At 45.1% G+C, this 13,226-nt stretch overlaps 1 protein-coding gene across 1 annotated transcript; it reads left to right on the top strand.

Annotated features, from left to right (window-relative positions):
* The first annotated feature begins 5,120 nt into the window (after positions 1 to 5,120).
* Positions 5,121 to 6,646, top strand: LOC124698752. The gene has a single exon (XM_047231188.1). The coding sequence runs from the start codon at positions 5,121 to 5,123 to the stop codon at positions 6,354 to 6,356; it is 1,236 nt and encodes a 411-aa protein (XP_047087144.1). The 3' UTR covers positions 6,357 to 6,646.
* The last annotated feature ends 6,580 nt before the right edge of the window (positions 6,647 to 13,226 follow it).

Genomic DNA, 13,226 nt, shown 5'->3' with positions numbered 1-13,226 from the left:
TACTAGTTCGGCGAAGAGATAGTGAAATACGAGTGGTATGAATAAGTATGAGCAGTAGTACGGCGCCGAGAAAATAGCTTGCGGCGTGCGGTTGATGGTAGTAATATTGTAGGAAGTAAACATGCGTAGTAACGCTAGCGGTAGTAATTCAGTAAAACGAGTAACAAGCGGTGATAGCAGTATTTAGGAACAAGGCCTAGGGATTAGACTTTCACTAGTGGACACTCTCAACATTGATCACATAACGGAATAGATAAATGCATACTCTACACTCTCTTGTTGGATGATGAACACATTGCGTAGGATTACACGAACCCTCAATGCCGGAGTTAACAAGCTCCACAATTAGATGTTCATATTTAAATAACCTTAGAGTGTAAGAAAGATCGATACGACTAAACCAAGTACTAGCATAGCATGCACACTTGTCACCTTCATGCTTATGTAGGAGGAATAATACACATCAATACTATCATAGCAATAGTTAACTTCGCAATCTACAAGAGATCATGATCATAGCCTACGCCAAGTACTCACACGGTGCACACACTGTCACCTTTACACACGTGGAGGAGGAATAGAGTACTTTAATAACATCACTAGAGTAGCACATAGATAAATTGTGATACAAAACTCATATGAATCTCAATCATGTAAAGCAGCTCATGAGATTATTGTATTGAAGTACATAGGAGAGAGATGAACCACATAGCTACCGGTACAGCCCCGAGCCTCGATGGAGAACTACTCCCTCTTCATGGGAGCAGCAGGCGTTGATGAAGATGGCGGTGGAGATGGCAGCGGTGTCGATGGAGAAGCCTTCCGGGGGCACTTCCCCGTCCGGCAGGGTGCCGGAACAGAGACTCCTGTCCCCCAGATCTTGGCTTCGCGATGGCGGCGGCTCTGGAAGGTTTCGCGTACCGTGGCTTCCTCTTGTCGGGGTTTTTAGGTCAGGACCTTTAAATAGGCGAAAGGGCAGCCTCGGAGGGGCACCGAGGTGCCCTCACCACCGAGTGGCGCGGCCGAGGCTCGGGCCCGCGCCCAGGTGTGGTGTGGGGCCCCACGGCCCATCTCCGGCCCCTCTTCGGTGATCCGGAAGCTTCGGGAAAAATAGGAACCCGGGCGTTGATTTCGTCCAATTCGAGAATATTTCGTTACTAGGATTTACGAAACCAAAAACAGCGAGAAAACGAGGCGGCACTTCGGCATCTTGTTAATAGGTTAGTTCCAGAAAATGCGTAAATACGACATATAATGTGCATAAAACATGTAGGTATCATCAATAAAGTAGCATGGAACATAAGAAATTATCGATACGTTGGAGACGTATCAAAGCCCTGCAGCAATTCTTCTCCACCACCACCACCACGCCGTCGTGCTGCTGGGATTCCGTGGAGATCTACCACACCTCCGCTTCCCGCTGGAACGGGGAGAGGAAGGGCTTCATCGACACCGTACGCGCGACCGAGTACGGAAGTGTTGCCGGATTGCAGCACTGGGGATGATCGTCTACACCAACAACGAGATCTGATCTCGTAGGCTTTGGAAATCTTCAAGGGTTAGTATCTTATCAATCTCGTTGCTTCGATCTTGTAGATTAGATCTTGGGTGTTCCATAGATTAAATCTTGGTTTTATTCGTTTTGCGGTAGGAAATTTTTTGTTTTCTATGCAACGAACCCCAACAGTGGTGGCCTAGTGTAGAACGGTATTTCTCCCTGGTGAGTTCCTAGAGCAGGTCCTGACGGAGAATACTGATGCTTCATGATTTCCTGAACCACGCGAAGCGCAACACGTTCAAGAGTGTTCACCAGGCTCTCAGAGTGTCGATGTAGAGAGTGAGCCACAGCATAGTTAATTTCCTGGCGCGGGGCTGCAGTACGGTCCTCCGAAGGAGAGACAGATCTATCCCCTCAAACACGCCTTCGGGTTGGAATCCTTTGAACCTAATGCCGTGCGAACGGGTCTTCTCGAAAGAGCCGATGAGATCGGCTTCGAAGATGGCCTTGAGCTCATCGTATTTCTTCTTGTGCTCTGCGAGCGGATCTTCATACTTGATCCGTTCGTCCGCCATCTCGGATGCGAGTGTTGACGTGGTTCTTGTAGAAGATGTCCCACCGGTCGTGCCGAGAATGTGTTGCCTACCAAAACCCACCGGCGAGCGGTGGTTAAGCAACACGAAGAGCCGGGAGGCTGCCAAGACTCGCTCGGGTGGGCCACGGTCCCTCGACGTCTTCCCGCAATGTTCCGGCACACGTCACGGCGGTTGCAAGGGCGTACCACGACCTATACCTGGTCAGGAAGGTGTTGGATTGCTTCGATTAGTTTCCTGCATGGTAGACACGTAAACATTAAATACGAGCCCGATCGGCTCTCAGGTTGCCCTGTGGATCGGCTCGAAGAGCCGATTGCCCCATGATTCACGTTGAGTTTACGATGACATGGGGATCCTGCTTGATCAATACAAAGTTAAACCAATCCACGACAGTTTAGGGTTTTCACCGTATGATCGGAACATCCTACGCGTAGTTGAGCCTAATAGATACGGAAGATGATGGAAAACTAACCCTAAAAGAGGTCTAAAAACCAACATTAAGTCAATTCCCGGAACAATCCCTCTTAGGGCTAACAAACCGCACCTCTCGCACTAGCGGATCGTTCAACCCGTTTACAAGGCCTAACCATACGGATATTAAACTAATCCTTGAGAAACAAGGAGCAACTATAACAGATTGGATCTACTAAACAACGAACAAGCAAGGTGCTGCCTCTACACCTAGATAGATGTAAGGGCAGCTAGATATCGAGGGACGGCATAGCTAAGCAAATATGTATAAGAAAAGCATCAATGCAAGCCCCAAAACATCTACGATAAGTTGTGCTACTCGCCATCAACAACGCTTCAGCACGAGTAACACAATGATAACGAATAAACGTATACTGCCTAGATCGAAAGATGCGATCTAGGCAGCATGATGCTTACCCGGAAGAAACCCTCGAAAGAAGGGGTGGCGATGCGCCTGGTTTGTGTTGTTGTGAACGTGATTGTCCTCCTTTCTCAATACCCCTAGGTACATATTTATAGTCCAGGGGACTTTCTAATTCGGGCGTGCACCTAACCGTGCACGGGTTAAACTCTATCTTTTAATTCTAAACTAAGATGCAATCTACTATAAAATACGGATACACGGACATCTAGCCCAAACTCTTCGTGCAAGGCCGCTTCAGAGACGCTCCACGTGTATATCCTTCAAGCCCATCTCAATTACGGCCCATCTCCTGATTTGGCCAAAATCTGGTGATAACAAGTGCTCAAAACTATTATTTCTGTACCCCGCTGCCAGGAGTCTACAATCATAAAAAATGGCCACCGAGGGCGTGGCTGAGAAGCACCCATCATTCATTGTATCAATAACCTGGGAGTTATCCGATTGGATGATGTATTGATTCCCTCCCAAGAATTGTGCTTCACTTAGACCTTCTCTTAATGCATAAGCTTCGGCCATAAAAGGATTAGCCACAAACAAAAGTTCTTTGCAGTTTGCAAAAATAAATTTACCTGTGTAATCCCTTAGCACTATTCCAATACTCCCTCGTCCTTGGTCACCATCATAGGATGCATCGACGTTTATTTTCAAAATTCTTTCCGGTGGTCTAGTCCAGGATTCCTTCTTATTTATAATCGTATGCTTCTTTGCTTTCCAAAAATTTGTGGCTAACACACCAATTGACATTGCGTTTCGATGGATAATTTGAAGGGCTTCTCCATGAGTAAATTGTCTTCTTTCCCACCATAAATGCCATGCTCCCGTTAAGATCAACTCCGGTAGACCAATATTGTTTAGAGAAGAACATACACCAAGGTTTAAAATCATATGTTGAATCACCATTGAGCCTGATCGATAAATCAATGAATTTGTTATAACATCCGATATGCCCAACTTGTGCCACACTTGTTGAGCACGCTGACAAGTAAATAGCATGTGTAGGATATCTTCACAGTGGGTTTTGCATATAGGGCACTGACTGCTCGTACCTACATGTCGATTTGCCAGAACTCCATAGCAAGGTATCAAACCATGCAGTAACCTCCAACCAAAAATTTAATTTTTGAAGGGAGTTGAAGGCGCCACAATTTCTTCAAAACATTATTTCCTCTAGAACCCCCAATATCCATTACATTCGGATTGTGCCTTCCGAATTGGTAGTCCCATTCCGCATGGTATGCGGACCTGACAGTAAACAACCCAGAATTTGTCTAGTGCCATGCAACAAAATCCTCCATCCCATATGGAGACAACGGAATTTCCAGAATTCACGTCACATCCATTGTCCAATTTTTTTGACGAAGTAGTTCCTCATCCCATGTTCGAGTGACCGGGTTTATCAAATCAGACACATTTTGAAGCAAAATATTTCCTCTCGAATTATACACCTTCTGTGTTGGGCTCGTTGATATCCAGGCATCTTCCCAAATATTAATTTGGTCTCCTTCTCCAATTCTCCATATACAACCGCGTTTCAAGGTTTGAATTCCATAAAAAATGCTCTGCCATGTGTAGAAACTTCCACTCTTGAGCTTTGCATTCAGTAGTTTACCATCTGGATAATATTTTGAGCGGAGAACTCTTGCACCCAAAGAATCTGGGTCCTGCATCAATCTCCAACATTGTTTTGCTAGCATCGCTGTATTAAAACTATGCAAATCTCTAAAGCCTATTTCCCTTTCTCCTTCGGAATACGGAGCTTCCACCAACGTCAACCAATGCATCTTCTTATTTTGTCTTCGGTGGAACTTTATATCCCGGCGTCACCCTATCCTATCTATACCGTCACGCAGTCCATGCCTTCACGGGAAGAAAACGTCACCCTACGTGTATCGTCCCAGAAAAAAGAACCGTCACCTTACAAGTCCAGTCATTTTTCCCGAAGAAATGAAAAAGTGTGGCAGGTGGCAGGGCGCAGGGCGGGTGACCTAGCCCTGCACGGCCCTAAACTAGCCCGCAATCCGCTACGGGCCAACCCCGCGCCGCCGCTCACTCACTCCGATAAAATCCCCTCCACACCCACAAAAAAGGTCAATCGACTCACACTGCGCTAACCCCGCTCCTCCCCTCCCCCATGGACATCCACGCCGCTCCACCGCCTTCCATTCCGGCCTCCTCCGCAGACGCCGACGCCGACTGCGACGCGACCCTCCCGGTGGATCTGCTGCTGGAGATCGCCGCGCGCTCGGACGTCGTGAGCGTCGTCCGCTGCGCGGCAACCAACAAACCCCTCCGCCGCGCCATCCTCGACCGCGGCTTCCGCCGCCTGCTCTCCCACCGCGCCGCCTCCACGGGCGGCTTCGACCCGGCCCTCCTCCGCGGCGTCTCCTACAGGCTCGAGGACAGCGAGGCGGCGCGCCCCGTGCGGGTGGTCCAGCCCATCCCGTCGACCGAGCCCTCCCTCGTCCACTTCGACGAGCCCCTCGTCTTCGAGCCCGTGGCCTCGCGGGACGGCCTCGTCGTCCTCCGCCGCCTCCGCCCGCGCCCGCTCTTCGGGCAGTCCCTCGAGGAAGGCCCGCCCGGGAGCGTGCTCCGCGTCGTCAACAGCGTCACCGGCGAGACCTCCGTGCTCCCGTCCGTCTCCATCCGCGACTACCGCAAGCACGCGCTCATCAACGTCGAGGACCGCGGCCGCTCCTTCGAGCTGCTCGTCGCGGACGAGCGCCTGCGCACCCAGATCTACTCCTCCCGGGACGGCGCGTGGAGCCCCGTGCGCCCCATCCACCTCCACCGAGGCTCCCGCCCGTTCCACGACTCCTGCCCCTTGGTCATCGGCCGAACCGTCCACTGGCTTTGCAACCCGGAACCGCTGCCCCCGGGGCGGCATCTGTCGGGCCCGGAGCCCTACATCGTCGCTATGGATGTCGACACCTTGCAGGCCACCGTGATCGATCTTCCGCGGGGCTGCACTAGCAGAATGACGGCCTCCATGAGCCACCGCGGGCTCCTCCTGGCCGCGACCGTCGACGGGAAGCTGTTGGTTGTCGTCTCCGAGACCCAGGTGATCTCGATGTGGACGCTGTCTCCCCCCACGGAGGAGGACCCAAGCCCGCCCGGCACTTGGAGGCGGCAGGTGCTGATTGACAAGCAGGACTGGGGTGTGCACAGCTCGGTCCAGTTCGAGGGCTTCGGGCAGAGGAGCGGCACTGCTATCCTCTACATTGGTAGAGTTGGGCTCATCCGGCTCAACGTTGCAACCAAGGAGGCGCACGTCGTGTTCTACCGCACCGAGACCGCCTACGTCTCGCAGGTTTGCCTGCATGAGATTAATCTGCCCTCTCTGCTCCAAGCCATGAAACCGCTGAGCTAGAAGATGCTTATGGATAAGTTTCCAGAATGTCTTTCGATTCAGTTCTTGTTGTACTGTGTGTGTGCTTAGAGCAGCTGTTTTAGCTCTAAGCTGTCGTGGCGCTTGGCCAATACTAGTTCTAAAAGGAAATGGAGTCGCTGCTGAATTTAGTATATGCTTTCATAGTTTGTCGTTATGCTGTTATAGTGCTCGCTGCCAATCCATCCGTTCATCCTGTAACATAACAGTTTGCATGTACCATTATGTATTTCAGCCAGTTATCAAAATGGTAATAAAATCTGTTTACCGTATTGATTCCATGCTCACTCTGGCACGGCAGCCTTTGGCTGCTAGAATTTGCACTGAAAAAGTATATGTGCTACCGCCGCGGATGGTGCTCATGTAAAAAAAGATCAATGTTTAGGGGGTACTTCCACATTGAACATTTGCAATCAATGATGATGGCTGGTTCATTTTAGAGGTGAGAAGAGGTGAGCTCATTATGTTCTTCCAATCTGATTGTGTTCTCAATTCTGTACTGCCATTGTCAGCTAAATTGTGTTCTTCATGCTTCATGGTCTATATTTTTATCCAAGTTATGAAACCGTTGAGCTATAATCTTATGGATAAGTTTCGAGAATGTTTTTTGATTCAGTTCTTGTTGTACTTTCTATGCTTAGAGCAGCTGTTTTAACTCTAGGCTATGGTTGCACTTGGCCAATAGTACTAAAAGGAAATGGAGTCACTCCTGAATTTAGTATGCTTTGATAGTTTGTCGTTATGCTGTTAGTGTTTGCTGGCAATCCATCCGTTGATCCTGTCAAATAACAGTTTGCATGTACCATTATGTATTGGAGCCAGTTATCAAAATGGTACTAATAGAATCTATTTACCGTATTGATTCCATGCTCACTCTGGCACAGCAGCCTTTGCCTGCTAGAATTTGCACCGAAAAAGTATGTGTTACCGCCGCAGATGGTGCTCCTATAAAATAGATCAATGTTTAGGGGGTACTTCCAAATTGAACATTTGAAATCAATGATGGCACAGCAGCCAATTTGCACCGAAACAGTATATGTGCTACCGCCGCGGATGGTGCTCCTATAAAATAGATCAATGTTTAGGGGGTACTTCCACATTGAACATTTGTAATCAATGATGATGGCTGGTTCATCTTAGAGGTAAGAAGAGGTGAGCGTTCTTCCAATCTGATTGTGTTCTCAATTCTGAACTGCCATTGTCTGCCAAACTGTTTTCTTCATCCTTCATGGTCTATTTTTTTTTATCCAAGTCATGAAACCGTTGAGCTAGATGCTTATGGATGAGTATGTTTTTCTATTAAGTTCTTCTTGTACTTTGTATGCTTAGAGCAACTTTTTTAGTTCTAAGCTGTCGTAGCACTTGTCCAATCATTCCAAAAGGAAATGGAGTCACTCCTGAATTTAGTATGCTTTGATAGTTTGTCGTTATGCTCGTAGTGCTCACTGGCAATCTATCCGTTAATCCTCTAAAATAATAGTTTGCATGTACCATTATATATTTGAGCCAGTTGTCAAAATGGTAATAAAATCTATTTGCCGTATTGATTCCATGCTCACTCTGGCACAGCAGCCTTTGGCTGCTAGAATTTGCACCCAAAAAGTATATGTGCTACCGCCGCAGATGGTGCTCCTATAAAATAGATCAGTGTTTAGGGGGTACTTCCACATTGAACATTTGCAATCAATGATGATGGCTGGTTCATCTTAGAGGTAAGAAGAGGTGAGCTCATTATGTTCTTCCAATCTGATTGTGTTCGCAATTCTGAACTGCCATTGTCTGCCAAACTGTGTTCTTCATGCTTCATGGTCTATTTTTTTAATCCAAGTCATGAAACCTTTGAGATTGATGCTTATGGATGAGTATGTTTTTCTATGAAGTTCTGGTTCTACTTTGTATGCTCAGAGCAGCTGTTTTAGTTCTAAGTTGGCGTGGCACTTGTGAAATAGTTCTAAAAGGAAATGGAGTCACTCCTGAATTTAGTATTCTTTGATAGTTTGTCGTTATGCTCTTAGTGCTTGCTGGCAATCCATCCGTTGATCCTCTAAAATAATAGTTTGCATGTACCATTATGTATTTGAGCCAGCTGTCAAAATGGTAATAGAATCTCATGCTCACTCTGGCACGGCAGCCTTTGGCTGTTAGAATTAGCACCGAAAAAATGTGGTACCGCCGCAGATGGTGCTTGTGTAAAAAAGATCAATGTTTAGGGGGGCACTTCCACATTGAACATTTGCAGTCAGTGATGATGGTGAGCTCATTATGTTCTTCCAATCTGATTGTGTTCTCAATTCTGTACTGCCATTGTCTGCTAAACTGTGTTCTTAATGGTCTATATTTTTTTATCCAAGCCATGAAACAGTTGAGCTTGATGCTTATGGATAGGTTTCAATAATGTTTTTTGATTCAGTTATTGTTGTACTCCCTCTGTCCGGAATTAGATGTTACAGATTTATCTATATTCGCATGTATCTATACACTTAAACACGTCTAGATACATGCGTATTTTGACAAATCTACGACAAGTATTTCAGGACAAAGGGAGTAACTTTCTATGCTTAGAGCAGCTGTTTTAGCTCTAAGCTGTGGTGGCACTTGGCCAATAGTACTAAAAGGAAATGGAGTCATTCCTGAATTTAGTATGCTTTGATAGTTTGTCGTTATGCTGTTAGTGCTCGCTGGCAATCCATCCGTTGATCCTGTAAAATAACAGTTTGCATGTACCATTATGTATTTGAGCCAGTTATCAAAATGGTAATAGAATCTTTTTACCGTATTGATTACATGCTCATTCTGGCACAGCAGCCTTTGGCTGCTAGAATTTGCACCTACCGCCGCAGATGGTGCTCCTATAAAATAGATAAATGTTTAGGGGGTACTTCCACATTGTACATTGGCAATCAATGATGATGGCTGGTTCATCTTAGAGGTAAGAAGAGGTGAGGTCATTATGTTCTTCCAATCTGATTGTGTTCTCAATTCTGAACTGCCATTGTCTGCCAAACTGTGTTCTTCATGCCTCATGGTCTATTTTGTTTTATCAAAGTCATGAAACCGTTGAGCTAGATGCTTATATATAAGTTTCCAGAATGTTTCTCGGTTCAGTTCTTGTTGTACTTTGTATGCTTAGAGCAGCTGTTTTAGTTCTAAGCTGTCGTGGCACTTGTTCAATAGTTCTAAAAGGAAATGGAGTCACTCCTGAATTTAGTATGCTTTGATAGTTTGTCGTTATGCTCTTAGTGCTCGCTGGCAATCCATCCGTTGATCCTCTAAAATAATAGTTTGCATGTACCATTATATATTTGAGCCAGTTATCAAAATGGTAATAAAATCTATTTACCGCATTGATTCCATGCTCACTCTAGCACGACAGCCTTCTGTTAGAATTAGCACCGAAAAAGATATGTGCTACCGCCGCAGATGGTGCTTGTGTAAAAAAGATCAATGTTTAGGTGTGTACTTCCACATTGAACATTTGCAGTCAGTGATGATGGTGAGCTCATTATGTTCTCCCAATCTGATTGTGTTCTCAATTCTGCACTGCCATTGTCTGCCATACTGTGTTCTTCATCGTTTGTTTTTTCATCCAAGCCATGAAACCGTTGAGCTAGATGCTTATGGATAAGTTTCGAAAATGTTTTTTGATTCAGTTGTTGTTGTACTGTACTTTGTATTCTTAGAGCAGCTGTTTTAGCTCTAAGCTATCCTGGCACTTGGCCAATAATTCTAAAAGGAATTGGAGTCACTCGTGAATTTAGTATGCTTTGATAGTTTGTCGTTATGCTGTTAGTGCTAGCTAGCAATCCATCAGTTGATCCCGTAAAATAACAGCTTGCGTGTACCATTATGTATTTGAGCCAGTTGTCAAAATGATAATAAAGTATATTCACCGTATTGATTCCATGCTCACTCTGGCATGACAGCATTTGGCTGCTAGAATTTGCACCGAAAAAATATATCTGCTACCGCCGCGGATGGGGCTCCTGTAAAAAAGATCAATGTTTAGGAGGTACTTCCACATTAAACATTTGCAATCAATGATGATGGCTGGTTCATCGCAGAGGCAAGAAGAGGTGAGCTCATTATGTTCTTCCAATCTGATTGTGTTCTCAATTCTGAACTGCCATTGTCAAACTGTGTTCTTCATGGTCTATTTTTTTTTTTAATCCAAGCCATGAAACCGTTGAGCTAGATGCTTATGTATAAGTTTTGACAATGTTTTTCGATTCATTTATTGTTGTACTTTGTATGCTTAGAGCAGCTGGTTTAGCTTTAAGCTGTTGTGGCACTTGGCCAATAGTTCTAAAAGGAAATCGAGTCACTCATGAATTTAGTATGCTTTGATAGTTTGTTGTTATGCTGTTAGTGCTCGCTGGCAATCCATCTGTTGATCCTGTAAAATAACAGTTTGCATGTTTCATTATGCGTTTGAGCCAGTTATCAAAAGGGCAATAAATTTGTTCACCGTATTGATTCCATGTTCACTCTGGCACGTTAGCCTTTGGCTGCTAGAATGTGCAGCCAAAGTATATGTGCTACTGCCGCTTATGTGCTCCTATCGAAAATATCAATGTTTAGGGGTACTTTCTCATGAAACATTTGCAATCAACACCGATGGCTGGTTCATCACTGAGGCAAGAAGGGGTGAGTTCGACATGTTCTTCCATTTTGATTGTGTTCTCAATTGTGAACTTCCATTGTCAGACAAACTGTATTGATCATTGTCCACTTTTTTTTTATCGATTTGTTTAGTAGCATATACTGCTAAAATACAATGCATTTTATTGAGTAGTTGTGGTCCCTCACCCTTTTAGTTTTGCACAAAACAATTCCCATTTTTTACTTTGCCCCTCCCCCCAATTCAGTTGCAGTTAGTACGATGGAATTGTCATTTACCTGCTGTGTAGGGAAGTTAGTGGAAAGTATTTGATCTTACATGGGTAGATGTGATATTTGTGCGTCCAAATCTATGCAAATATAGTTGCTCAAAAAAAATCTGTGCAAATATGATGTACTGTTAAAAGACATATGGCATTAAAAAGCTTATAGTTCCCATCTTGAGGACACTTTCTCAGGTACAAAATTTACTTGTAGTTGGAAGGATATAAATCAAATCAGGGCATGCACGTCCTCTTATAAATTCTGCAAATCATCAAAATATTAAATAATATTCTAATTGGGAACAATTTACTATGTCTGTCTAAAAATAAGTGTCCTAGTTTTGTCTAGATACAAATGTATGCAGGCCCATTTTAGTTGTAGATACATCCGTATCTAGAAAACGTTGAGACACTTATTTTGGGATGGAGGGAGTGAGTGGATTTTTGTAGCTCGAGCTACACATAGCTCGTTTTTTTCAAAAATTCGAAAATGATATTTAAAAGTTTAAAAAAATCTGAAAAGAATCTTGATGTAGGTAATGTTGGGATCTATGTATGTGAAAAATTTCAACTCGAAATACCTTGTATTCGGAGCTGCACAAAAATGACAAAATCTGACAGATTTGGATGTTTTGAAATCTTGCACTGTTCACTACTATATGTGTCAGATTTTGTCATTTTTACACAGCCCCGAATATATGATATTTCGAGTTGAAATTTTGCACGTACTTAGACCACAACATTGTCTACAGCAAAGATTTTTTTTCCAGATTTTTTGAAACTTTTGAACCACCGGTTTTGAATTTTTCAAAAACCGAGCTACATGTAGCTTGGTCTACACTGATAGTTTTCGCGGAGGGAGTACATTATATGAGCTTGAAGTCAACCAGCTGAACATTCCTGAATGTACATGTATCTAGAGCCTGTTGGGCTTATCATTATTGAAAATTCATGTACCATAGAACATGTGCTTGCTGTGAACTACTAGTGCTTGTACACAAGCTCTGAAGTCGTGTAACTCAGCCAATTAACCTCAGGAGGCTGAACTAAACCATGAGTATGTTGCAACCATCTGTAGACAGATATATTTGCATTTTGTACACTATATTTCCGATATATCAGTGCTTATTTCTATCTAGTATCGTTTCTTGCAAACTTCAGATTTTATGACAAACTTGAATTAGTCCAAATACTCTTTTTTTTTTTGACCTGGACTACGGCGGGCTTACGCCAGCCTGAACTTTTTCATATCATCAAAGCAAAAAGCGTACAGGGGAACATTACATGTATAGGAGGTTTGGGATGGGGAGGGAGCAAGAGAGAGGAGAGACGGAGGGTCTCAGGGAGGATCATAGCCATTACACCAAGAATTAAGAAGATGAGAGGAAACAGGGGTAGTGCATCTATAAGCCCAAAGCCTGATGTCCTCGAGGCAGCGCTGTACAACCGTGGTGATGTCCTCAATAACGCCGTTGAAGGTGAGGGTGTTCCTTCGCTTCCAAATGCTCCAAGCAATGGCGGTGTTGATGGTAGTCTCCTCGTAGGTGCGGCAGCGCAGGAGCCAGAAGTCTGGAAAGGTGGCGTAGTCATGGTCGTCGAAGTCGCGGTGGAAGAACCTCCAGACCTCACTGGCCCTAGGACAGTGAAGCAAGAGGTGATCGGTGTCTTCATCACGGGGGCATGAGAGGCAGGTAGCGGAGCTGGCAAGGTGGTGACGGAAGCGCCGTTCATTGGTGGGAAGGCGCTTTCTCCTAGCGAGCCAGCAGAAGATCTTGCACTTAAGGGGGGCTGCACTCCGCCAAACCTTTGTCGCAATGTCGTCCATCTGCAGGTTGCTGAAAAAACTGGAATAGAAATTCTTGTTTGTAAGCAGGTTGTTAGTAAGGCGGCTAACACGTAAATCCGGGATGTCGAGGCGAAGCACCACAGAACTTAGGGCGGTGGTGAGGGTACGAAGCTCGGTCATAGCAAC

The sequence above is a fragment of the Lolium rigidum genome, chromosome 3, assembly GCF_022539505.1.
Source record: "Lolium rigidum isolate FL_2022 chromosome 3, APGP_CSIRO_Lrig_0.1, whole genome shotgun sequence".
In the NCBI taxonomy this organism is placed as follows: domain Eukaryota; kingdom Viridiplantae; phylum Streptophyta; class Magnoliopsida; order Poales; family Poaceae; genus Lolium; species Lolium rigidum.
Note: the sequence above shows the minus strand (reverse complement) of the source record. Positions and strands in the feature narration are given on the sequence as shown.